The sequence below is a fragment of the Enhydra lutris genome, unplaced genomic scaffold (assembly GCF_002288905.1).
Source record: "Enhydra lutris kenyoni isolate GAN:26980312 unplaced genomic scaffold, ASM228890v2 scaffoldscaffold1, whole genome shotgun sequence".
Taxonomy (NCBI): domain Eukaryota; kingdom Metazoa; phylum Chordata; class Mammalia; order Carnivora; family Mustelidae; genus Enhydra; species Enhydra lutris.
The window spans coordinates 98,799,700-98,826,442 of NW_019154085.1; the positions used below are offsets into that span (position 1 = coordinate 98,799,700).

At 33.8% G+C, this 26,743-nt stretch overlaps 1 protein-coding gene across 3 annotated transcripts in view; it reads right to left on the reverse strand.

Moving 5' to 3' along the window:
• Nucleotides 1-465: 465 nt before the first annotated feature.
• The window catches only part of LOC111144095 (solute carrier family 35 member F5), a 93,654-nt gene continuing 67,376 nt past the window's right edge, over nt 466-26,743 (reverse strand). The window contains exons 8-17 of one of the 3 annotated variants that reach the window (XM_022498229.1): nt 22,802-22,883; nt 22,045-22,132; nt 20,801-20,839; nt 18,799-18,863; nt 16,467-16,571; nt 13,045-13,204; nt 8,575-8,665; nt 4,086-4,240; nt 3,491-3,584; nt 467-1,283 (exon numbers count right to left, since the gene is read on the reverse strand). In XM_022498229.1, coding sequence (XP_022353937.1) covers nt 3,509-3,584; nt 4,086-4,240; nt 8,575-8,665; nt 13,045-13,204; nt 16,467-16,571; nt 18,799-18,863; nt 20,801-20,839; nt 22,045-22,132; nt 22,802-22,883 — 861 coding nt within the window. In that variant the 3' untranslated portion in view covers nt 467-1,283; nt 3,491-3,508. Of the gene's footprint in view, nt 1,284-3,490; nt 3,585-4,085; nt 4,241-8,574; nt 8,666-13,044; nt 13,205-16,466; nt 16,572-18,798; nt 18,864-20,800; nt 20,840-22,044; nt 22,133-22,801; nt 22,884-26,743 lie in introns of all 3 variants that reach the window. The other 2 variants (XM_022498221.1, XM_022498238.1) reach the window with 2 other exon arrangements.

The window sequence follows — 26,743 nt, forward strand, 5'->3', positions numbered from 1 at the left end:
TAAATTTCATTTTCAACTCATGGTAACACCAAAGCAACTTTAAGATTGTAAATAAGATGAACTGAAGCTAAATACTGTAGAGGGAATTTTAAAAGTCAGAACTGTTAAGAAACTTTGAAGAGAAATGAATTATTCTCACATAACTTGAAAAGGAAATGGGTCTAGATGAATCCTGAGACATGTTCATCCACTGATGTTCTACAGTGAAAAGGGGCAGTTGCACAAGAAGTACACCATAAAACCTAAGTTTAAGAGTTGTAATTAAGAGTACTTTATATTTAAGCTTGGTAGAGGAAAAATTCAAATGAAATTTTTAAAGTAGAACCTCTTTTTGCCTTCTTTGGTATTTTAGTCATTAAATATTTATTTAGGAAAAGTAGAGGCATCCAGTTCTGGAGTAATTGGGCACATTTATATATGAAAAAAAATCAGAAACCAATTAATAGATCTGTCATACACAAATACATATATATAAACATTTTATTTTAATAATACTCTTTATCACTTCAATTTAAATCATTCCATTATGAAAATGTCTTAATTGAAGATAGAATATTTCTTCAAAACTCTAAATTAAGCAGAGCTTTAACCATTAAATTTACAGCAATAGAGCCTTTAGAAATACATAACTCTTCATTTTACAATAATATTTCCCCTTTAAAAATTTGTCATAGTTTGTCACAGATTTAAAATACAAGGCACCTAATGCTAGGAAAGGATAATACAGTTAATGTAGTGTGATCTTTAAAGTCCCACTAAATTTACATGGACACACTTGCATAAAATTAAGCATTTTTTCTGTGTTGTTAATTTGCAATATTCTACTAAACTCAAAAATATAATCCGTACCTATTATAGGCAGCTTACTTCATCACTTTATCTGTTAAGAAATACTGATCTATATACTTAAATGATTTCTTGAAAACATTTTCATAATATAGGCCAGCATTTAACAAATAATATGTGAAAATAAAGTGTCCAGAACATTAGAATTCTATTCCTTGATTAGTTCAAATTATTTCATCAGCTGAATTCCTTGAGATGTGTAAGGCAGGTTGGTCCTTTAGAGGGACTGTGGATTGGAACTTCCTATAACTGTAGTGATATGTACACAGCTACATAGCAAAGTACTTCATCATGAAATGAAGAAAACAGATATGAGGAAAATATATTTTAGAGTTCCAAACAACTGAAACTGTTATTTTTCAGACTAGGCACTGAAACATTTTCTACAAAAACTTGCCAGAGATTGTCTCTTCGCTGCATAATGTTCCATCATCAAGCTAAAAATAAAAACAAACACAAAATCGTCATTAGTTTATAACCGTCATAGCTTTGATTTTTTACAGTTCATATTGCAAAAAGCAAAATTATCTTAACATTGAAATATATATCAAACACAGTTTATGTACTTAATAACTGGATACTGGAACCAGAGGTGAGTACTAAGAACTCACAGAAGGAAGTTCCATACTACTGTCAAAGGCTGACAGCCAACACTGCTTAGTAAGACAGCATAGTAACAGTTTTGTTCATGGCATACCCCATCATTACCCCATGGAGACAAAGACTCCTACCACACCTGTCCTTTAAACACTACTGCAGTCCATCTTCACGATCTCCCCTTTATCCAGGTCTCACTTCCAAAAATACTGAATCCTTGCCTGGGTGGGGGTGGGCATGAGTGTGAACATGGGAAAATGAACAGCATACTAGGGAGAGTGTGCATAAATTATAGTACTAAAAAGCTTTAAAGAATAACTGTATGGATTTTTTTTTTAGCTTGAGGATGGCAAGTAAACATATTTAGTTCCACTCTGTCCCCAAAAGCTCAGGAGAAGAACAATAAATGGATTTTTTTTTTTTAAAGGAATAAATCACATGAGCAAAGAGAAGAGCAGAGACAAGAAAACAACAGCCAGCCAGATCTCTCTAAAAAGAGGGGTAAAGAAACACCAAAGAACAAGAAAATTAGCATGGTTTTTAGAAAAAGCAGTTACACATTCAGATACCCTGCCTTACTTTTCACAGCTTGTCAAGTGCCTCTTCTCTATCCCAGGAGAAGATGTGAGGTGTATTTTCTATAAGGAGTAAATAGAGGGTCTCTGGACTGGGGAAATGCCAGGCACAATCCAACATGACTCAATTACCCGAGTAACACTTATATAATCCTAACATTGTAAACACTGCTTATAGATCTATCCAGAATTATACAATAACTACACTGAGATCAGGAGGTGAGAAGGCAGGTAAACTGGGTGGAGGCAAAGGAGGGGGAAACTTGAAAGTAATCTATCTTCATCTACCAAAGTGGGAAAATAGACTGATGATGCCTAAAATGGAGAAATCAAGAAACAAAAGTATAAGCAGGGTACTTAGAGAGACCGTGTGTGGCATGGGTGGGGAAGCAGGGATCAAAACAAGAGACTACGAGTTTAAAGTGATTCCTCAGAGTAGGACAAGAGCGAAAGCAGAACAGGCAGTGCAGGGTGGGTGGCAGCTGCTTTGTACAAGAAATCTTATAGAATTCTAACTCTATGAACTATGTGCATGTATAACCATCCTAACAATAAAAGCTAGAATAAAAACTTGGTTGACCAAAGAAACCCAGAACCAAGACAATTAGCCCCAGGTTAGAGGTAAATTTACCATGAAGACAGTAACAATTAAGCTTCAAAGTCCAATTTGAGTGCAGGCAGTTGACAGTAGCTGTTCAGTGTTCTAGGTGAGCCAGGGAAGCTCAGCGCAATCAGGAAACATTTCAATATAAAAGGGACCTGAAGCTCTCAAATTTCAATAATTTACTGTGATCTCTCACTCTAAATGAATATATATCCACTTTTATACATGCCAAAAATATATGTTGGATGTATTTCAGGCATTCATTCAGTGAAAGATAAAATATCATGTACTCATTTGTCATGTCATAAATGTAAGAAAAGATAGTATTTCTTAAAATTTTTTAGGCATGGGGAAATGTTCTTGAAACAGTAAGTGAAAAATCATAGTCAATCAGGATATACACTAAGCTAGTTAGGGAAAACACACACACATGTATAGAGAAAAGACTGGATATACACCAAAATAATACATTTTTTTTTAACTTTTATACTACGGGAAAAATATTTTTCTAAAGTGTACTATTACATAAAATGATGATTCTTAGTATGAATAAAAGTAATAGTTAAACGTGGGATCACTTCATTTGCACACAGTTTCAACTTACCAAGTATTTAATACTTGCAATAATCTAACGAGAGAGGGACTACTGTAACCCCATTTCACAAATAAGAAAACTGAGTCACAGACAGGTTAATAACCTTGCATAAGATCACATAGCTAAGTACATGGAGAAGCTAGAATTGGAACCCAGGAAGTGTGACTCTAGAGCTCGTCTTTTATCTTCTAGACTATGCTGCCCTGAAAAAGCTAATTATGGAAAACCAATTCTGTATTTGAGCATTACAGGAATAAAGAAGCTTATACAAACCTGGACTACAGACAACAGCTAACTAGCTCCATCCTCCTGAGAAACACCGTGCATAGGAATGAGACTCTCGCACTGTTCACTGTCTTCAGGAACCCTTAAAAAAATTATGATAATAGTTAAAGAAAGCTTTAAAACTGAAAAGAGCTCTTAAAAATGATCTATTCCATTGTCTGATGCTGTGAGGTCAGAACTAAAATTAGGGCAAGATTTCTCAACAACTTGCCCCAAGTTCTTATTATAGTACGATGCAAAAATAAAAATCTTTTAAAAAAGAAAAAACTGAAAAAAACTGAGGCAGTGTTATCATGTTTTATTATAAATCTTATTCACACCAGTGAACATTTTTTCTACGTTTAAATTCATTACACCAAAACAATAAGCACTTTGGTTTTACCTGTAAATCAAAACATTTTTTAAAAGTAGTTCTGAAGAAACTATCTTACCACCCAAAGGATCTCAACAACTTATTTTACCTGGCATAATACATATATAAACAATAATCTTTCAATAGTTCTTCATACTAGGCCAGCATATGATTTCCAGTTTATTTAGCAAGGAATATACTTTTTAAAACTTATATTGGAACCAAACCTACCTCTGAATTCGATGTTTTCTGCATATAAAGGCAAAAATTCTTCTGATTCCCACCATCACAGGATCCCAATTATTATAATGGCATAAGAGAGTCACAATAAAAAATGAGAAAAATACAGGGATAGCGCCTGCAAAAAATAACCAAGAAAACTGCACCTAAAAATAAAAACAAAAAACCCCCACAATTATCATTAAGACAATTTTCTCCTTTAACATAAGTTTTCCATTTATGAAAATTTGAAGGAATAAGTTAAAACACCGAGAATACTAAGCACTGACAGTATGTTATTAAATTATCAAATATGAGGATTCAGAAATCAACGTATGATTCCACTTGCTTAAATTACCAACAAAATTATGTCCTGCTTGGGAAAGGGTCTAAAGTAAAGCCAGAAGGCAGACTTTTCATTTATTAGGTGTAATACATCCGGGAGCGGAATTACAAAACATTAAACTTTGTCTTCTACATCACGATGCCCTTTTTCTTTTTTTTTTAACTGATTACTGCTGACTTTCAAGTAGATCCTCCCCTTCAGTGTCTAAAGTCACCTTCAAAAACCCACATTTTTAAAAACTATGTTATAGTATGCTGGGATATGTTGTGCTATGTGACAGTTTCTTAAAGATGGCACCAAAAACAAACATTTAAGTGCAACTTTTACAAACCTTTTATTAACAATTTGCAAAAAATTCTAATCCTGACTCTTAAAACTAGTTTGTTTCTGTAGTAACAAATGAAAAGTTTCAAAAGGAAATCACAGCTAAGTAAAATAAAGATGACAAATAGGAATACTTTTACTAAAATGTGAGCCAGAAAAGACAAGCAGCAAGCAGAGCCCCAGTGATGAAAAGCCCCTCGGATATCATCAAAGCTGAGCCCCCAGTACATCATCTTATCAGGGTTCTCAAGAAAATTAAAAATAATGAGATGCCATGAAGTGAAGAAATGCCATCTAGATACAACAAAGATCAAAAACAATTGTCAAAGAAGGCTGCACTGACTGAGACTTACTGCAACCCACTGGTGTGATCTCCTTCAAATAAAGATGAAAATAGTAACTCCTATCTTTAGATCAGAAAAACTGTGTTTGCCCTCTTTAAGTGTTAAAAAAAAAAAAATAAGTGAGGTTTAGGATCACAGGCAGGACTCCCTCTGGTGGGTACTACTCCATTTCATAGCACCATTAGTCAGAGTAATGGGATTTTATGAGAATATTTTTTATGAGGGACTCACAATGCATAACACAAGAATAATCACTGACAACTTTTAACATGCATGTCCTGCTTGTATGATACACACATGGGCTATCAGTCTAAGACCCAGGAAAGAGCATTCAGTAAGAGAAACTAAAAAGCCTTCACGCTGTTATCAAATTACCGTTATAACATATTCCAGGAATATTTGCAAGAATATATATAATCAAGAAAAACCATGATACACTTATATGACCCAAGACAAGAAAAAGTATGAAAACTGAAGACTAATGAGTTAAAAATGTAGACAGAATTGTTAAGAGTGGCTTCATGAATATTCAACTTATTTTATAACTGAGTAAAAGCAAACTTTATAAGGTAGGTAAAACCCTAGTTTACTTTTAAAGACAAAGTTCCCTTGTAACAACGCAAGTTATTTATGTCACCACATAATAAAAAACTTCTAATTTGATTTCCAACAAGCTATGAAGACAATTTTTCAAATGAAGACATTTATTATAACAAAATATTGTCTACATTACAAAAAATATCTAAAAACCTGAATATATGTGAATACAAATCTGAATACAATCAGAGATGCTTCCTATTACACAAAATATCAATTATATTAAATAGGTAACGATTTACTTTAGGCATGATAAAAGATATTGATAACTGCTAATTTCAGAAACTATATATAAATACAGTTGGCTATTAGAATCAAAAACCCCGTGAAAGTAGATTTTCCTGTTTGTTTTTTTTTCCTCCTGGTTTACATAAGAGAGAGACAAAGAGCATGAGCAGGGGGAGGAGCAGAGGGAGAGGCAGCTAAGCAGGGTCCCTGAGACCAGGCTGGATTTCAGGACCTGGATCACGACCTGAACCTAAGGCAGCTAAAATGTAAACTGACTGAGCCATCCAGATGCCCCTCCTGTTTCTACAGCTCTGGGGCACACCCTGCCACTTTTTCTAGAAGGTATCTTCTTACCCTCAATTTCCACCCACCAAAAGGCCCACCCCCTACTCATTTAACTGGCTAATTCTAGATGTGAAGACCATCAAGAAAGGACTGGTCATGTTTTTCTAATTATTCAATTATTTGTTTATTTATTTTCATTTTCCCTTTTCTTCTGTTTTGTCTTAAAGTATTTGATTAAACAAATTACATAATCATTTAATAAAATTAGGTCCCCTGTGACAGTTCTTTTTTAATCCTAAAATTAAACCTTCAATTTTTATTTTTCAAATCTGCAAAAGCTGATGTTTTCAAAATATAGTACAGAAAAATTCATTTACACAGTAGTCTACCAAAATCCTCTAATAACAATACTTCCCCAGTTTCACTAGAGCAAGTTCGGTTGATATTCAAGATCCTGAGATGTGGAAGGACCTGGCTATTATTCAAATCTGTAAAGAATCTAATGATGTGTAACTTTAGTGTTATGTATATTTTATAATATTCACATTCTTTGAAAGTGCATGGTCCATAAGATAATTCTCAATTAAGGAGAAGCTGTTTTTTAACCATGACAAATAAATAAGAATTCACTGAGCCATGAAACAAAGTAAATATCAGCACAGAATTGTTTAGAATATATATCACTTGGAGTATTTTGTCTTTATCCTATGAACTGCACAAAGATCTAAAGAAAAATCACTTTGAAAATCTGATTCTAACTTCTATATATTATAAGCCTTTGGGCTTTTAAGTATTTCCGCTTCAAATTTTATTAAACCAAAGCGCGCCCACGCACACACACACACCATTTTGTTACTTAATACTTGGGAGTTCAGGGGAGCCTGGGTGGGTCAGTCAGTTAAGCATCCAACTCTTGATTTTGGCTCAGATCATGATCTCAGGGGTGTGTCACTGAGCCCTGTGTTGAGATCAAGCCCTGTGTTGGGCTCCAGTTGGGCGTGGAGCCTACTTAAGATTCTCTCTCTCTGCCTCTCCCTGCTCATACTCTTTCTCTCTTAAAAAAAAAACAAAACAATGGGTGCCTGGGTGGCTCAGTGGGTTAAAGCCTCTGCCTTTGGCTCAGGTCATGATCCCAGGGTCCTGGGATTGAGCCCTGCATCGGGCTCCCTGCTCGGAGGGGAGCCTGCTTCCCCCTCTCTCTCTGCCTATTTGTGATCTCTGTCAAATAAATAAACAAAATAAACAAATAAAATAAACAAAAACAAAAAAACGGGTGCTTGGGTGGCTCAGTGGGTTAAAGCCTCTGTCTTCGGCTCAGGTCATGATCTCAGCATCCTGGGATCGAGCCCCACATCGGGCTCTCTGCTCATTGGGGAGCCTGCTTCCCCCTCTCTGCCTGCCTCTCTGCCTACTTGTGATCTCTGTCAAATAAATAAAATCTTTAAAAAACAACAACAAAACAAAAAACAAACAAAAAAAACCTTCAAAAAGAAAAAGTTTGTAAACTTTGAACTGAGTGATAAATGACTACACTACATCTTTTAGTACTAAATATATAGTATGCCTCTTTTCTCCTTGTTACTCCTAGAAGCAGTAAAGAAACTCCTTGCTTCATGCTGCGGGGAGAGAATCTCTTTTCTGTGATGTTATCATTGCCAGTGTTTGCCATAAAAATTCCTGCATCCAGACCAGGACATCACAGAAGAGGGACAGAGCACCTGCCCTCCTGAGTCCTGAGAGAAATGAGCATTTGCTGAGAAACATAATTCCTATGTTGCTCATATTTTTATATTACTGCAGTATTAAGGAATCTTTGGAATTTATCTTAGGAATCAAAACACCACTACTTATATAATAAAATATATCCCATCCCCTATTCTATACCACTGACTTACCAACGAAATGTAGAATAACCAGCTCCCAAACTGGAGAACTACATTTAAGATACTGTCCTTAACTTAGAAATTAAGAAAAAAAAAAAAAGTTAAAAATGTATGAGAGTATCCATTTCTTTGGTACTTTTTATATCTCTATATAGTAAAGCACCTTAGAGAGGCAGAGCAGGCATCAATTATTAATCATGGTTGTATGGCTTATAATTTAATCATATGCCCTAACTTTCACTACTCCGTTTTAAAAATCCATCTAAAATAAATCACCCACCTGGGTGACTCAGTTGGTTAAGTGTCAGATTTTTTATTTCAGCTCAGGTCACGAAGTCAGTGTCATGAGATCGAGTCCCACATGGGGCTCCACTCTCAGCAGGGAGTCTGCTTGAGATTCTCTCTCCTCTGCCTCTCCTCCCCACTCATGCTCTCTTGTGCACCTTCTCTCAAAAAAAATTCATCTAAAATATTTAATGAACACTTTGCCTTACCTTTTGCATACACATGTCAGCTATTATGGACAGAGGTATTGTAAGGCTTAGTGCAAGTGTGCCTATCAAAGATGAGGTAAGAAAGCAGCCCCTAAAAAGGAAAAAAAGAAAATAAACATTTCCATATGAAAAAAGTAAAACCACCAAAGAAAATACAGGCATGAACTATCAGGAGTAAACACAAAAGCTTAGGGCAGATTGAGAAGCAATAAAGCAACTAGGATGATTTTTTAAAGTTTACCTTTAAATATTAAAAAAATCCAAATATGTAAGAATAAAATTTTCAAGTATTTCATACTATTTTCAAAATTTGCTTACACATATTATTCAACATTGGATGTACAGCTTCTATTTCACTAACATTTTTTATACAACTGTCAAAAGAGCTCTTATAGTTTTGTGATACCTAGCTAACAAAGAAAATAGCTTAATTAAACTTTAGGACAATACTTCACAACACAGACTTTTAAGAAAGTGATAAGCCAACTTATGAGTCTGTCAGCAAAGCAAAAATATCTCACCCTCATGAAAACTAAAATAGTCTTCAGATCTGTGTTGCTCTTTTGGTTTGGGTTAGCAATGAAAAGAGCTGACAATTTTTTAAGGATACTTCCTTCTTGTTTTCCTTCTTTGTGGTGATTGTTCTAACCAAAATATAAGTTCTTCATTTTCTTTTCACCTTGAAACTTTCAATGTTGGTATCAAATTTTGAATTACCACTCTGGAAATAGTTTTATTTAGTTGAAGGGAAAAAATGAAAGGAAGCATTATACCAAATAGGTAAGCCATTTATAAAGACTAATAATGTGGGTGTATAAAAAGAAAATAGGGGTGCCTGGCTGGCTCAGTAGGTAAAGCAAGACACTCCTGCTCTCAGGGTCATGAGTTTGAGCCCCACATTGCAGGCAGAGGTTACTTAAGGAAAGAAACACAGGTTAATTAATTATAAGCCAAGATAAAACCATAATGTATATAATTAAGAGACTCACAGAAATTCTAAACTTCTAAATTCTAGCTCAGTATATGACAGAATTAATACTGTCCTGCAAAGAAAGAGCCTATCTCTTGATAAAGTGTCTCTCAACACTTCAACAGAGGCTGTACCATCAGTTCTTATCACTGCAGTAAAGAGAACTCAAACACTAATAGTTCCTACCACACATGAGCTGCTCTGTGAAAAGACAGTTCAAGAGGTCAAAAAATTTTTTAATGTGGCATGTTTTTAGAGATTTATAACACAAAGTACAATCACGAAGAATCTGAAACAAAGTATTAACAAGAAAACTGTTTGACTTATACCAGCTTTTCCCAATTAGCTGATGGTTGGATCCTTTTGTCATCTATTATCATCTCAGGGACTCACTTTAGGAAATGCTGAGACAAAGAACTAGGTACTATCATTCAACATCTATACAAATGGTACAGGATATGGGCTTAACAATGCACCTCAGTTTGTTTTTTTTTTTTTTTTAAATAAAAAAATCAGTGACAAGTCCGTATCTTTAATTTACAAAAAAAAAAGCTCACAACCACACTTTGAAATCTGTAGTTTACTACTCAGCACTTGGATTATGTAAGGGGAAGTTTACTGCTCTTTTTATAGTTAAACATACAATAACCCTGATCCCCCCCAAAAAGAAGGGAATCATCCTACATGCAGATTATGAGTTCTGATTTAAATGTGTATTTTCTTATGATTTAAAAAGATGTAAAACATATAGAGATATGCTTCTTAAACTTGTTTTGTTGCCAAGAACACCCACAATTTAAGGGATGTGTTTGTTTCATTACTGATTGGTTTGCTGCTACTGAACCGTTACCATTAGTACTCTTAATCACTCGAGTGTCAAAGTATATCTGAAAAATAAACCTTCTTGAGATCCTGAAAAATCCATTCTAGGTAAGGATAAACATAGCTTTTATCATAATATAAGACTATGAATGTTCAATTTATCTATTCAACAATACCTAATTTGGGAAAATAAATAGTGTTCCCTCCATATACACATTTGGGAAAATAAATAGTGTTCCCTCCATGGGGACTGATACTGCAATTCTGTATCAAAATCTAAAATCCATATGACTGACTCAGTCTTTTCCACTTACAGGCATTTAACCTGCAGCTTAATTAAGTATACATGCAAACATAAATAGGAGGATATTCAATGCTACTTTATTTACAAAGCAAAGCACTGGGAACTTAAAATGTCTACCAATAAGGAACAGGTAAAACACATTATATTCTACCTGGTATGTAACATAATGGATTGGAACATAATATACTAGAACACTACACAGGCTTTAAAAAATGAATTGAACCTAACTGCTGATATGTAAAGATTTACAAAACAATCAGGGAAAAAAAGCAAGTACAAAACAATATCCATAGGAAGTCCCCATTTGCGTGTTAAAAGTAAGACAGATTGGGGATGGATAAGGAGACTGATACACACTTCTAGATGGGTAGAAAATTTTGTAGAAGGTTTAGAAGTTAATAATGGTTGCCTCTGGGAAAAAGGAATGGAGATTTAAAGTGAAAGAGAGAAAACATTTCCTTTTCATTGTATATCCTTTTGTAAACTTTTGTATGTATTATTCTTTTCATTCTAAAAAAGTTAAATTAAAAAAATTCTAAAACATGTTATTTATTTATTATTATTGTTTTTTTAAGATTTTATTTATTTATTTGACAGACAGAGATCACAAGTAGGCAGAGAGGCAGGCAGAAAGAGAGAGTGGGGAAGCAGGCTCCCTGCTTAGCAGAGAGCCCGATGTGGGGCTCAATCCCAGAACCCTGGGATCACGACCTGAGCCGAAGGCAGAGGCTCCAACCCACTGAGCCACCCAGGCGCCCCATAAAACATGTTATTTATTTAAATGTAAAGTTTTCTAAGGGAGCAAAAAAAAGCTCACATAGAGAGATTACATGTCACAACTCCTACTTGATCATCCCCTAAAGCCTATATTAAATTCTGCTAAACATAATAAAACTCTCTACTGTTATGTTTAATTAAAACTGGAGCTCTCAATAAAGAATGAGCATTTTAATATTTGTAGTGACATAGTCTGTGTTTATTATGAGTCTTAATGTAATAATGTAATAAGTATTATACTAAACCCTTCTCTAGTCTAACATCCAAAGAAAAATTTAATAATTGCTTTCAAATATATTACTTTGCCTTGAAATTATCTAATTTAAACTAAAATTCCTAGAAAACATGAACCTGTATTAAAATACAGTGAGTACATAATTAAACTGTAGTAAAAAATGGTTGAATATCAACAATCCCTCATGATTCAACAGAGTTCAATCAAAAAACTACCAGTAAGTAGTTCTATCTGTTCAGAATCAAGAGTAGAGAGAGGCAAGAGAAACCAGAGAACAAAAGAAATACCAGAATTGATAGAAAAGAAGCAACAGGATGAGAGAGTATACAATATATACTAATACAGAAAATAAAATATGTAAATCTCTTGGCTTAAAAAAACTTAGCACATAAAATACACATAATGAAAGATGGAAGATTGAATAAATGGATTCTGATATCAAAGTGTTTTAGATCAGTAAAGAAACTTAAGGACATAAATTAACTATAAAATAAAGTCTATCTTTAAGTGCTTGCTACATGAAAGGGAGTAAGTATGGAAGAATATCAAGAAAACCAAAATTTCCCTAATTGAGGAGAGGGAAAAGTACAGGTAGAGCATTAAGGAAGTCTTCAAGGCTATTTTGTCTCAGTCTTTTGCAAGGGAAAACTAGTCAGTGGTCTTAATTGGTGTATCGTAAAATCCATTTAGGAGCTTAAATACAATTTGTGGGGTTTTTTTAGTTCCTATTAGATGGTAACATGACTAACTTTAAAGCTCTGTATTTGAAAGATTTCTTAAATTCCATACATGATATTGTCTTCAAACTATTTTAGGGTCATTATCACATATCAATATATTTGATACAACATTTCAAAACATGTTAACATCTCAAATTAATCAGGGTTACATATTTAGCTCACTTATATGAAAAGTGCTAAGAATAAAACAAAAAAAGTCTCTGAACAACTATTCCAAAGTCTCTTAAGTTCCCTAGATTCTCACTCAGAACTCATGTTATTCATATTTAAAATATAAACCTCCATTAGATAATGACACCTTTCATTTATATTAACATTCTACTTTTAAAACACTTCTATAAATTTAGATCATTTATATGCATCCATTCATTCAAATATGTATTCAACAAATATATATTGAGCTCCTTCTACGTATAAGGTATTACTCTATACAGTCAGTGCACAGAAGTTAAAAAACAAAGTTCCTGCTTTAGTGGAGTTACTTTATTAAAGTGTGAAGTGTGTAGGGGGAGAAGGTGCACAGAAGAAGCCATCAGAAGACAAAAGAAATACAAATGCTTAAACTATCCAAAAGTCCATGAGCTGGTATCTAATAAATCATAGGGTAATAAATAGTACATACCACAACCACAGGAACTCTGAGAGAACTGTTCCAATAAGGCCATTAATGATAATGCACATTAATACTACTTTATTGGGGAACTCAAAGTCCTCAAATCCAGTATAATGAAGTAAAAAGAAACCTGGCCATAAGAGCAGCAGATTAAACAGACCTACAAAACCTAAATATGTATAAAAGAGACAACAGTTAGTAACTGAGATTCATTTAAGTTTTTCAAACTTATAACTCTGTAATTAGAAGACATTAGATTTTGCACAAAGAGCTCCAACAGGTTTCCTTAACTGGACTTCTCTTTCTTTCAGGCAGACATATGGGCAGCTCAACATCGGAAAAAACTGTACTAGCAACTGGTGGTCACTGAGTCTTCAAGATTCCACTATTCACGCTGCACAGAGCAACTACTACAGAATAAACCACTAATTCAAAAAGAAAGGTTGTTAACCTTAGCTACTAATAAGTTAGTGACTTCAAACTTAATGAAATAACTGGTATATCTATGTGTATGGATATGCAGCCCAAATTAATTATGGGCAAGTAGACAGTCTGCTCTCTGATTTAACACATTTATGTTTAAAGCACCTGTGGTATTGCTGGGAATAATGGAGAAGTTTCCAAACCAGATATATTCTTGGTCCTTGCCTTCCAGGGAGCTCATAAGCTAACTGGTGAGATAACATATATATACAAACAGCTCCTCAACTTATGAACTACGTGCAGACTATCTGTAAAGGAAGGCTGTAACATTTAGTGGTCGAAAGTGTGTGCTCTGCAGTCTGACTGCCCTGAGTTCCAATCCCAGCTCCACCATTCACCAGTACTGTAAACCTTATACAAGATGCAAAACCTCTCTTAAGCCTCAGTTTTCCAACCCATAACCATAAAATCACATTTAATTCGGTTACTGGGAAAATTAGATGAAACACTTATAACAATATAACATAGTACCTGGCATAAAAAGTTAGTAAAGGTAAACTGCTATTATTATTAAAGAAATATAAGTTTAATGTTACTACATGTGAATACAAAGACTATAAAGGAAAAATTTACAATTCTATAGTAATTTTTATTGCACTTCCTCTACAGTTGAACATCATAGATCCATTAGGTAACTATAGAGCTTACTTAAAAGAAAGTTAAATCACAGTAAGTATGTATTTTATATTTGTTCCTAAATAATAAACTAGAATTTAGGATGCCTAGTTAAATCTAAACAGGACTGGAGCGTCCATTCTCTATCTGCTGCTAAGGACTTACAGCCACCCACCATCTCTGAAGAACTGTCTTGGAGAGCAAGACAGTTGCTTGCTTGCCTTTCCCATGAAGTTCCCGCCCTGATCAGCCCACCCCCTCTCTACAGCCCACAACTAACTCACGAAGGATGCACAAGGCCATGCTTCATGGCTGAAATCCTAATGGCTCAAGCCCAGAAGGTCTCTGAGGAGTATCTTCTTCTTCACCCTCTTGAAGTGTTACCTGCTCCTTCACCCTCCCCTCTTCCTCTTGCCCTGGACATGCCACGAACTGGGCCAAACCTCAATTATACATGAGCCCACATGGCTCTTTCTCCTTCTCTATCCTGCTTTTCTTACTTCCTTGTCAATTTTCCCTGCAGAGTGCCCCTCAATAAATCACCCACAAGAAATTCCTGTGATTAAGATAATAAATAAATAAATATAAATGGGGGGGGGGGAATCCCTGTCTCATATCCTGCTTCTAAGATACCCAATTTAAGACATCTAGTGATAAAAATAAAAACAAATCAAATGACACATACAAAAGGGACCCATGACCTGAAAAGCTTACACAACATTAAAAAGCTATAATTAAAACACCAAAATTTGGCATTACCAAAAACCAAATCTAGTTTGGGGTCCCTGAACTAAATTAAGTCCACAGAATCCCACATAAATTAACAAACTTTAGACCTAAAGACAAAGGTCCCAATTGCTTCTACCTATTCTCCAGATTCTTCAGAATCTGGCCTGCATATCTTCCTATTCTTCCCTAAAGTGAGCCTCTAGTCCAATCACATAGATAGATCTACACATCATTCCCTGTTATGCTCTGCTCTATCCCCATGCCTAAAGAACCCTCCACAACCCAATCCTAATGTCTTTTCTGTCCTGCCTATTGTAAGGTCCAGGTCAAAATAATACTGTGTTACATCATATATGAAGAAGAGCAATCAAGTTACATGACTATGTGTACTGTAGTACAAATAAATTGAACAATTTTTCCTGAAAACTGCCAGTCTTAAAAAAAAAAAACTCAAAAAATATTAGCATTTTGTTCCATTCCGAGTGGAATTTTCTATGACTCTAAAATAAGACGTCACTAAAGTTACCTTCATATTTAAGGTATATTAATTGAATTCCATATTTAAACTTGAATGATCACTTGGTCTGGTAGCTTTCCAAATGTTTTGTTTCTGTTAATCATCAAGTGGAGATATTCAAACATTTTTTAGCAGAAAAAATTATCTGCAAATTAAATTATAATGCAAAAGCCCCCCAAAACAGAACTGTTTCAGCTGAAGCAGCAAAAGTCTCTAAGAACCAGAACCACGCACGCAACTCCACTTCCTCTCACCCTTTGCAGGATCCTCTGCAAATCAGTTTGAAAGCTACTTATCCAGTCCAATTTCCTCATTTTGCAGATGAGTATGAAATAAATGAAATTAGAACAGCCATATTCCTGGTCTCCTGATTCCCTATTAGCTGTACTTTGAAGTTTCATCACCAGGCTTTTTTATCTAGTGATACTCAGGTATCTTTTGGAAGACATCCACAGATATCCAACAGAGAGCACAAGTTTTTTACTGAGCTGATACAAGGCAAGGAAGAGCTTATAAATCATATTAGGTATTTTATTTACCAAAATTAAGAATTGACACCAGAAACTACAATTGGGTAATTTGAAAATCTTTATCATAAAAGAATCTATATCTTAAAGTGCAATGGAAAGCCTTTAAATGGCCCTTGACTTTTAATGAACAGTACATAGACTAGAATGGTATTCTATATATCATTGGGAGCAGTTTCTCCAATCTGAAGCTTCTAACAATTCAAAAATAGCAAAAGGTGTAATAAAACAAGTATATTCTCACATGCCTAAAACAGTGTAATTCTATCATAGCAATGAAGAAAATATCTGATTCAAAGGCTAAAGACACGAAAGCAAAAAAGGCATTAGGAGGAATTTCTTTACCTCACACTGAGGAAACGAGCATTCCACCACAGGTGCAAAATCATGCAGGGCAAGGTATGAGAAAAACACTGAGACTGGACTTCATAATCTTTAACATCTGATGGTTTTAAAGAATCATATGGAGAAGGAGAGAAAGGCTTCTTCATTCCCTCCAAAAACAAAACCCTAAGTTAATCATTCAAAGAAAGTAGCCTCACAGGTAGACATATTCTTACCAAAGAACATTGGAATATCCAACTTATCTTCTCTGTCTACTTTTCTCTTAATCATAACAATATAGACAGCATAGAGCATAGCTCCAACAAGAGACCAAATGGAACCTGTAAAAATCAACATAATGAATTAATGCATTTGTTCATTAACTCATTCAACACACACTTATTTAAAACCTATGTGTCAGATGTGATTTCAAGAAGTACACAAATATGAAAAAATAAAAGTAATCCCACCTCCCTCATGCCCTTCAAGAGTAGCGGAAGAAGTTTAAAGAGTGAACAAACACATGCAAAAACATCCAATGATCTAGCCAAACATGCATGTTATCATATTAAAACTCATATAAGTAACACTTTGTTTTTAAATTCTGAAATGCAACTTCGTATTTTCCCCTACATAAACAATTTCACCTGACACTGTCTGGCATAACAATGTTTCTTTCCATCTCTAAGCCACTGCTTATACAGTCCTCCCCACTGTGACCTATCATCTTTATTACATATTCTACTACCATCTTCAAGGCCCAGTTAAAATTCCCACTTCTGCCACAAAGCATCCCCTTCTTCTCCACTGAATTTCCATCCTCCTTGTCTTCTATTTTAGACTATTTTAGACCATTTAATGGTCTTACATGGTTAAATATAGTATTATTTATTCTCTAGTGGTTTCATTTTATAAATCTAATGATTAAAATCAAGAACTCCTTGAAAACTGCAAACACATTACTTACACTTTTTATTGTTCTAAAATATCTAACATAATAGAAGGTTTGTAGTATAGGCATAATAAATATTGGTTCTCTTAAGTATTAACTCATTCTCAAAAACATTCTGGTAAGCCCTTAAAAATAGCTAAATTAATGTGCTGTCTGGCAAGTGACCACATTTAATACTTTAATTATCCAAAAGTCCAATGTTTTATTAAATGTATTTTTAAAAATTATTCTAAAGCATTTTTAAAAAGCAAAAAGAAAGCCTATCAATAAAATCTCACACATACACAACAAATACATGTATTGTTTTATATATACAAAGTCGCTCTGGCCGAGAAAGAGGTGATACAGTTCAAGGCATGGCTCACTGGGCAGTGACCAGGGATGGTTTAGAAAGCACCGTTTCATTCAATGAACTTCAAATGTCTAAACAAAGTATCCAGAGGGAAACCATTAAGATGGGTTCTGATTATCTTTGCTTTTGCTTAACCTAAACAATGGATCAAAACTGAGTGTTCACCATAGAAGTAAATGTTTTAGACAAGAAACATGAGTGAATCACAAAATTAGTGAGTGTAAGTGTAACAGAAACAGAGTATTTGCATAGTCTCAATTTATCTCCCCACAAGATGCTTATTACTTACAAAGAAAAAAATGTGTAACTTTACATTGGAGCAACCTAGCAGACACTACCTTAAAATTAACTAGTCACTAGTAACGGGACAACACCATGTGCCTTCTGATATGGTATGTGGATCAGGACAATTCTAATATTACTTCCATGGCATTCTTACCAAAAAGACACAACATAAATTTAACCATAAAGAAGTATCACACAAACCAAAAGTGAGGAACATTCCACAAAACAACTAGACAGTATCCTTCAAAAGTGTTAAGGTTATAAAAGACCACCACCACCACCAACAAAAAAGACTGAGGGGCAGTTCCAGATTAAAGGAAACTAAGGAGACATGAAAACTAAATGCAACAAGTGATACTGTACCAGACATTAGTGGGAAAAATGCTGAGATTTAAAAAGGATATACATACAGATCAGATAATTTAATTATAATCAATTTTGGGGTGCCTGGATAGCTCAGTTGGTTAAACAGCAACTCTGGGCTCAGGTCAGGATCTTACACTTGTGAAACTGAGCCTACATCAGACTCAGCATGGAGCCTAACTAAGATTCCCTTCCTTCCTCTCCTTCTGTCCCTGCCCAGGCCCCATCTCTCTCCAATCTTAAAAAAAAAAAAAAAAAAAAAAAAAAATATATATATATATATATATATATATATATACACACACACACACACACACACATATATATATACACACACATACATATATATATGATAATCAATGTTAATTCCTGACTTTTATAACTATACTGCAGTTATGTACATAGCAGAGAATGTGAGTGAAGGCTATATGAAAATTCTGTAAACTATTTTTGAAATTTTTTACATTATTTCCAAAGGAAAAGTTAAAAAAAGACCATGTTAGTGCCTGACCTCTGTGTGTGTGTGTCTGCACACACATGCACATAAAGACATAATGACATGCACAAAACTTTCTTGTATACTCTTAACAGAAAGAATGCAGAGTCACATACTTACCTATTGTATCTCTTCCAGCAGATTTTTCAGACCCTGACAAGTTTACCAGCACAACACCTCCAATGCTATGGGAATAAAAGGATTACTGATGAGCAAAACAGTAAACTCCTTAAAAAGGGATAATAATAAAGATAAAAATTATTTACAAGTGATCTAGACTACTCTCAAAACTGGGCAAAACTACAACTGCCAAAGAATTTAGTGATTTAATTAGTATCAAACAATATGAACAGGACAGAATAAGTGCTATACTTGTATTCATTTAATTCTCACGAAATGTACATATTACTTTATAATAAAGGTATTATTGCTACTACCATTACCATTTTACACTTCAGAAAACTAATGCACAAATATACAAAGTAACTTGACCAAAATCACATAGCTGGGACTGAAACTCAGCCAGTCTGCTTCTAGGTAAGTATTTTTATATCCTATGCTACCTGCTCTTTTCAGTTAACCAACTTGTCTACCCTCTTCCAAACTTTTTTTTGAAGATATACATATAGTATATCCATACACATCTTGCAATAGCGCTAACTCTTGCTATGATAAAAACTAAATTAGCAATAAAACTCTCCTTAAATGTTTAAATGATTAATTAATTAACGGATGAAAAAAGGCTGAATTAAAGATGTAGAGAAATCAGAGATCATTCATTCACTCAGTTGTTATTTACTGAAAAAAATTTTTAAGTTATTATTTACTGAGCTAATCACTGTGTTACAGGAGCAAACAGAAGAGATGTAGTTCCTGTTCTCAGGGAGCTTATAACCACTGTCTTTCTATGTCTATGGCTCTTGTAATTGTACATATTTTTACAGCAGATAAAATAGTGTTAACTTTTTTTTTTTTTTTAAAGATTTTATTTATTTATTTGTCAGAGAGAGGGAGAGAGAGCTAGCACAGGCAGAGAGAATGGCAGGCAGAGTAGAGGGAGAAGCAAGCTCCCCGCCGAGCAAGGAGCCCGATGCGGGACCCAATCCCAGGACGCCGGGATCATGACCTGAGCCCAAGGCAGCTGCCCAACCAACTGAGCCACCCAGGCGTCCCTAGTGTTAACTTTTTTAAAAGCCATTCTAACTCTTTTACCTACTGATGCAAAAAAACTAAGTGACACAGGAAAGGAATATTAAAAACATTTTTTTTTTACCTTATGGAATTATATCATTCTAAGTCAAATCTAGTGCTTACATTAAGTATTCATGTCTCTCAATTAAAAATTTTAATTTTCTGTTAAACAATCATTGTTTAAATTCAACTATTATTTATTGAACACCCACAATATCCTAGAAACTAGAGGTTTCAATTCCATTTAGATAATAATAATCACAATGACTAACTATATTGAGCACCTACTATACATCAGACACTGTTCTAGCACTTTTAAAGTTTTAACTCATTTAATACTCGTAAGAATCCTCTGAGACAACTCACTAGTATCCCAACTTACAGATGAGGAAACTGTGACACAGTGAGGCAAGAAACTTGCCCCAAACCACAAAACTAGTAATGATGGAGACAGGATTGAATTCCAGAGAGCTTAGATGGAGAATACCTGCTTTTTGTCTCTTGACTGATAATGTGAGACCTTTTAGCTTATCAGATTTCCTTCAAAATTGTTGCTATGTCAAATTCTTTTTATAACCTCAGAAACTGAATCTCATTGCACAAGACTACTTCAAAACAAAGTATAATCAATGTTCAATATAGTATTAAGAAGATATAATAAATATACTAAATATTCTAAGTAATAATTTTTCTAGACCACAGGTCAAGCAAACTTCCTCAAAGGAACAAATAGTAAATATTTTAGGCTTGCAGACCATATAGTCTCTGTTGCAACGGAACTGTCTTTATGGTGCTCAGGGAGCCATAAATAATATGCCAACAAATGAGAACGGCTATTCCAATAAAACTTAAAAAAAAATAGGAATCAAGCTAGCCTTACTCTGCTGACCCCAGTTCTAGATCTACTTTAATGAACTCTGTCAAAATTTACAAGTTCAACATTTTAAAACTATTTCCTTCTTTTTCAAAACTTTATATTAATACAGTAAAAAGAAAAGTTAAAAATTAGCATGAATTTTGAATAAAGTTGAATAAAACCTCATTTACTTCCCAATATAAATCTATTACATTTCCCTAATACACAAATACGTTTGGCTAAAACAATTAGTCAATCATGCAATATAATAAACTTCTATTGGTCATAAAATCTAAATAATAAATTAGTTATAGTAAATTAGTCAACCAGTCTAACCTTGGAAACTACCATGGTTATATCAATGAAGGAGAAACACATGAAAATAAGAGTACCTCAGTTCCCATTATCATAATTTTTTACATACATTCCCTCTGAACTTTAAAACAAGTCTGGAAAGTAGATACTATCATCATTTTCTCACCTAAGGAACCCTCTCAGAGAATTTAAGGGAACTGACAGAAACAAAGAACAAAGCTCTGATTCAAATCCTGCTCTGACAGCTAAGAAACATTACTTTCTCCATTAAATCATTCTGCTACCTTCTCTGATTCCTGATTTTTTTCTCAGTAAAACAACAGCTTTACCAAACTGACATATCTTTTTTGAGTACTGCTGGTAAGCAAAGCCCGAGGCTAAACTGTTGGTGGCAAAAATAAGTATAAAACAAGGCGGTGGCCTTTAAAGGTTTATAATCCACAGAAAAGTAAGACAAACACAAAGTTACATAAAAATAAAAGACTTAAATACAGTTATTGATGGGATACTGATGATATACAGTAATGCAAAGTTGCCAAATGATTTATATAGAAAATAACTGAAAGATCACTTGAGGCTGAGCCAACCAGGAAAGACTGCATATGTGACTTCCAGAAGTAGAAGTAAAACCCAAAACAAAAACAAAAAGGTAACTTGTTTTAGGAAAAGGAAAAAGGAACTTGGAGGTAATGAGGATCAAGCTGCCACATTAAGTTAAATGTAAGCACCAGTACAATACATAGTATTATACCATCTGTCCTCCCATGAATGGGAGCGCCTTGGGATCCCTCCCTCCAGTTACTCTCCCCAGGAACATCTAGAAAACTAGTCAAGGATGTGACACAGGCTGAGTAGCATGCTGTCCATACAAAACCTTCTTTTATTCTTATCTTTCTCTGCCTATACAGTACACTATAATACGAACTATCCTATGTCACGATCAGAAATTTTTTAAACATTACGTTTTTAAACAGAATTAATTAGCTATTATGCTATATTCTTACCTTAAAATTACAGCTAATAGTTTAGAAAGAGTAAATCTATCTCCACTGTTACTTGGAAACATTGCAGCAAGAATTAAGGTAAAAAGTCCTACAAGGAAAAAAGATACATCAGTTTAAATACTGTCAAAAACAGCCTTTAAACTAAACCATGCTTATTTTAACAATACAGATTAAGTATAGCCCCGTTTACTTTAAAATAGTAAGACAGTGAAATTGAGCACTCAGAGTAACATTATGACCTCATCATAGTCAAGCATATGTGCTCAGGTTAGTTTTATAGCTTCAAAAATACTTTTCCTCTCCCAGATTTGGAAGGTAATTCAATTTTTTAAAATAAAACATCTTTCATAAGGTAAATTATGGCTCTGAAATAAGCAATTACATTTAGTCAAAGGGTCTAGAAAAAGATCTTCAGAAAGAATGTGAAAGGAATGACTATAATATAAAGAACTAGCCTATAAAACCTTAATATGTTTTTATATTAAAAAAAAACATAAAATAACCAAAGAATATAAATAGCACAAAGCTGCAGCATAAAACCACCAATATTATATAGTTACAATACACTAATGTACATCAGAATAAATGTAATAATTTATAAGATAAAAATGTGTATATGCGTGTGTGTGTGTATATATATATTAAAAACAGAGTGTATATATAATATATATATAGCCGAATATAGATAGATAGATAGATAGATATAACAGAAATAGATTTCAATTTATAATGTAGATTTTAAAGACAAATTTCTTACCAGAAGTTGAGGACAAAATATTAACTATAGCAACTTGTGTGTCTGAAAGTGCTTCTTGATATGACAAATTTGCCAGAAACCACTAAAGAAAAAGAAAACAAAGTGAAACCTAATGAATGACATGCTTGTATCTGTCATAATTTATAGGTCCCTCTTTTACCCCCCTAAATATTTTATCAAAAGAGCTTCTAGAAGTCGCCTTCTATTGAAAAGTCACTGACTTAAAAAGAGGGCATTTATAATTAGATTTAAGATCTTTGCTATTCATCCCTTAAGAAATTAATAACAGTTTGTTAAAATTAGCATTCAGTTTTTTAAAAAATAAGGGTAAAACTGAATCAACTCAACTTTAAAATTTGCTTTATCCAAGCATTTCTAGCATTCTACTAAAGTTTATCTAAACAAAATTTAAATTTGGAGAAATTCTCAAATATTAAAATATGTACAGACACTTCAACGAAGCAACAAAGAAATACGATCTTAGAGCACTACTAAAAGGTAGCAGATAGCTGAGTTTAATAGACTCCATTTAGTCTACACAGTACTCAAGGCAAAAGCCAGAGTAAAACTATAGCAAAGTGATTTTGATGGCACCTGTAGTCCTCCAACTTCCCAGATAACTTCACTGGACTTTCTAAATAAGAAAATGAGGTAGCAATTGCTAAGATGAGCAATATCAAACATATATGAAGTGGTAGAAAAAAGGTAGAAGATTCTGCTTCTAATTATCTTTTGGAGATCTATCTACAAGAACAGACAATAGGTACAGGGTGATAATTAGCTTTTTTTTTCAAATTATTTATTTATTTTCAGCATAATAGTATTCATTGTTTTTGTACCACACCCAGTGCTCCATGCAATCCGTGCCCTCTCTAATACCCAACACCTGGTTCCCCCAACCTCCCACCCCCCCCCACCTCTTCAAACCCTTCAGATAATTAGCTTTCTTGACTCACTTTCCCTACCACTATAACACATAAATACTGTGCTCATTTTCAAAACAATCCCACTGGTCTCAGCTAATGCACGATAAAGAAATAAAGACAGATCATTCAGGTAGCAGTCATTCAAAAATCATAAGAAAACATCATTATTTAGAAACTCTTCCTAGAAAGACCTTCCTATCCTATACTTCTCCCCATTCTCTGGTTCTCAAACCCAAGGCACTCTCATTACAAAATTAGACCCATCCCAATTACCTTCCAATAAAAATTAACCTTACAATGTTTCCCTTCACTATCCCACACTTGAAGACAACCACTTATTAATAAACAATATATCACAAATAATTTATATATTTCATTATTTCATGAGTGGTAAGTTATTTTAAAATTATCATAAAAAATATTCTAGGTTGGGCACCTGCGTGGCTCAGTTGGTTAAGCAACTGCCTTCGGCTCAGGTCATGATCCTGGAGTCCCAGGATCAAGTCCCACATCAGGCCCTCTGCTCATCAGGGAGCTGGCTTCTCCCTCTACCCCTCGCCCCTTTCATGCTCTCTCTCTCAAATAAATAAAATCTTTAAAATATATATATATATATTCTAGGTAAGCATTCTATGACCTAAACTATATTCTACAGAGAAAAATTAAAACATCATAAGCCCTCATGAGACAAAAGATATTCAAGGAGGACTGGCAAATACAGGAAGTATTAACTCCTGCTCTGCACTGCACAATACACTAGCCACTAGCTACATGTAGCTACTAAAGAACTGAAATGTGGCTAGTCTGAATTGAAACGTTTAGCGACTAAAATTGAAATAAGAACTGAAACTGAAATGAAATGGAAACTAAAGTAGAAAATGAAATGCTTAGAATATTTAGTACTAAAAAAATAAAAACTATCTCATCAATAATTTTTATATTGATAACATACTGAAGTATTTTACATACAGTGGGTTAAATAAAAACATAGTTAAAATTAACTTCACTTGTTTCTCTTGATTTCTTTTAAACATTTTTAAAATGTAATTAATGTTTTTCTAATTGTAGAAAATTAAAAAAAAATACCTATGACCCCTGCATTTGAGGCTTATATTTCTGTTGAAAAGCACTGTTCTAAACCTTATCAAAGCTTATCACTCTTAAGTTAGGTTTCCAAAAAGCTATATACCTGGACCATATTACTCTGACTTTTTACAGAAATGCCTTTACTAAAGACTAACATCATTTTCTACTCTTGTAACTTACTAAAGTTTTTTTTTTTAAAGACTACTGAAGGTAGAAGCATCCAAGTGCACACCAACAATGAATAAACAAAATGTGGAATATCCATATAGTGATATGGTATTCACCCTTTGAAAGAGAAGAAAATTCTGACACATGCTACAAGGATGAACCTTGAAGACTTTATGCTGAAATAAGTCAGTCATAAAATGAAAAACAGTGGGGTGCGGGGGTGGCCCAGTCAGTTAAGCCGAGAGCCTGCTTCTCCCTCTGCCTGTTCTGACAAATAAATAAATAAAATCTAAAAAAAAAAAAAAAAAAAAGAAAAAAAAGAAAAAACAATGTATGAGTCCATGCACACAAGGTACTTAAGAGTAATCAAATTCATAGAGAAAGAAAGTAGAATGGTGGATGTCAGAGGCTGGAAGAGGTAAGAAAGGGGAGTTATTTAATGGATATAGAATTTCAGTTTTGCAGGATGAAAAAATGTTCTGTTGATAGGTGGTTGTGATCTTACCTAATGCTACTGAACTATACACTTAAAAATGGTTAAAATTAAAAAAAGGTTAAAACAGCAAATTTTATATCATGTATATTTTACCACAATTTTTAAAAAGGCTTTTTATATGCACATATGTATCTGTAAATCAGCATGCTATATGGAATAGTACCTATGTATTTATGTAACATTCTCTCAGAGTTGTGAGTTGGAAAAAAGTTTGCTTTATACAATGAAGGGAAGTATTTCCTTTTAAATAGGCAATAAGCTGTTTAATTCAGGAGGTTTTCCTTTTTGCCTTTCCTTTTACCAATTTGCCTAGAGATGAATTGTGTGCTCATTCAAAGTAACTTTCTTCCTCTTAATCCGAGTTCCTGATATAATCCTCCCATTCCACACCCGGGTTCTTTCAACCACACACACACACTACCCATTTAATCTCTTATCTTTCCCCCTTTGTCTTTAACTTTTACTATATAGATGCTTTTACTATTCTTCACCTCAAGTGTCATTCAAAAATTAGGTAACAAATGTTAAGTCTTAGTCTTCCCTCACATTCATTTAAAACAAGCAAACAAAAAAAATAATTAACAGCATAATCCAAATCTATGAGCCTTTAAATTAATTTTAGTATATATATCATTCTAACTCACAATGATTTTTTATTTGTACTGGTGAATATATTAATCAAGGTAACACTCAACTAGATGTTACTCTGGAAGAGGATGGAGAAAAATGGGCTCAGCAATGAGACAAAACTATGAAGTAAAAAAATCTTATAATCAGGCTAATGATATTGACATTAGTACTGCATTATCTGGTGTTTAAATAAGCTCAGTACAAATTTAAATCTTAAAGGCTCATACTAAACAACCTTGGATTAGACTGCTCCCAATGACATATATAGAAGAGAGCCCTGAAATCCATTATCAAATTCTAAACTTCAGTTTTCACAAACTCAGACAAGTCTAATCCCAGCTTATTCCAAAATAATATTTCCTGTATGATTACTCTATGTGAAATCTTCAGCACATTTTCAGTTTATCAATATAATAGGAAAGATATTAACAACATAAGGAATTCTGTAGAAATGTTTACTATGAATACTTGCTAAAATATTTGACCACCTTTATACAAATTTAATCACAATTAAATTAATTTATTAAATTGACCACAAATTACAAATTAGTTAATTACAATTAAAGTAATTAATTAAATTAATTATAAATCTTGTGATTTATACAATTACAAAGCCACTTATTTGACAAAATCAAT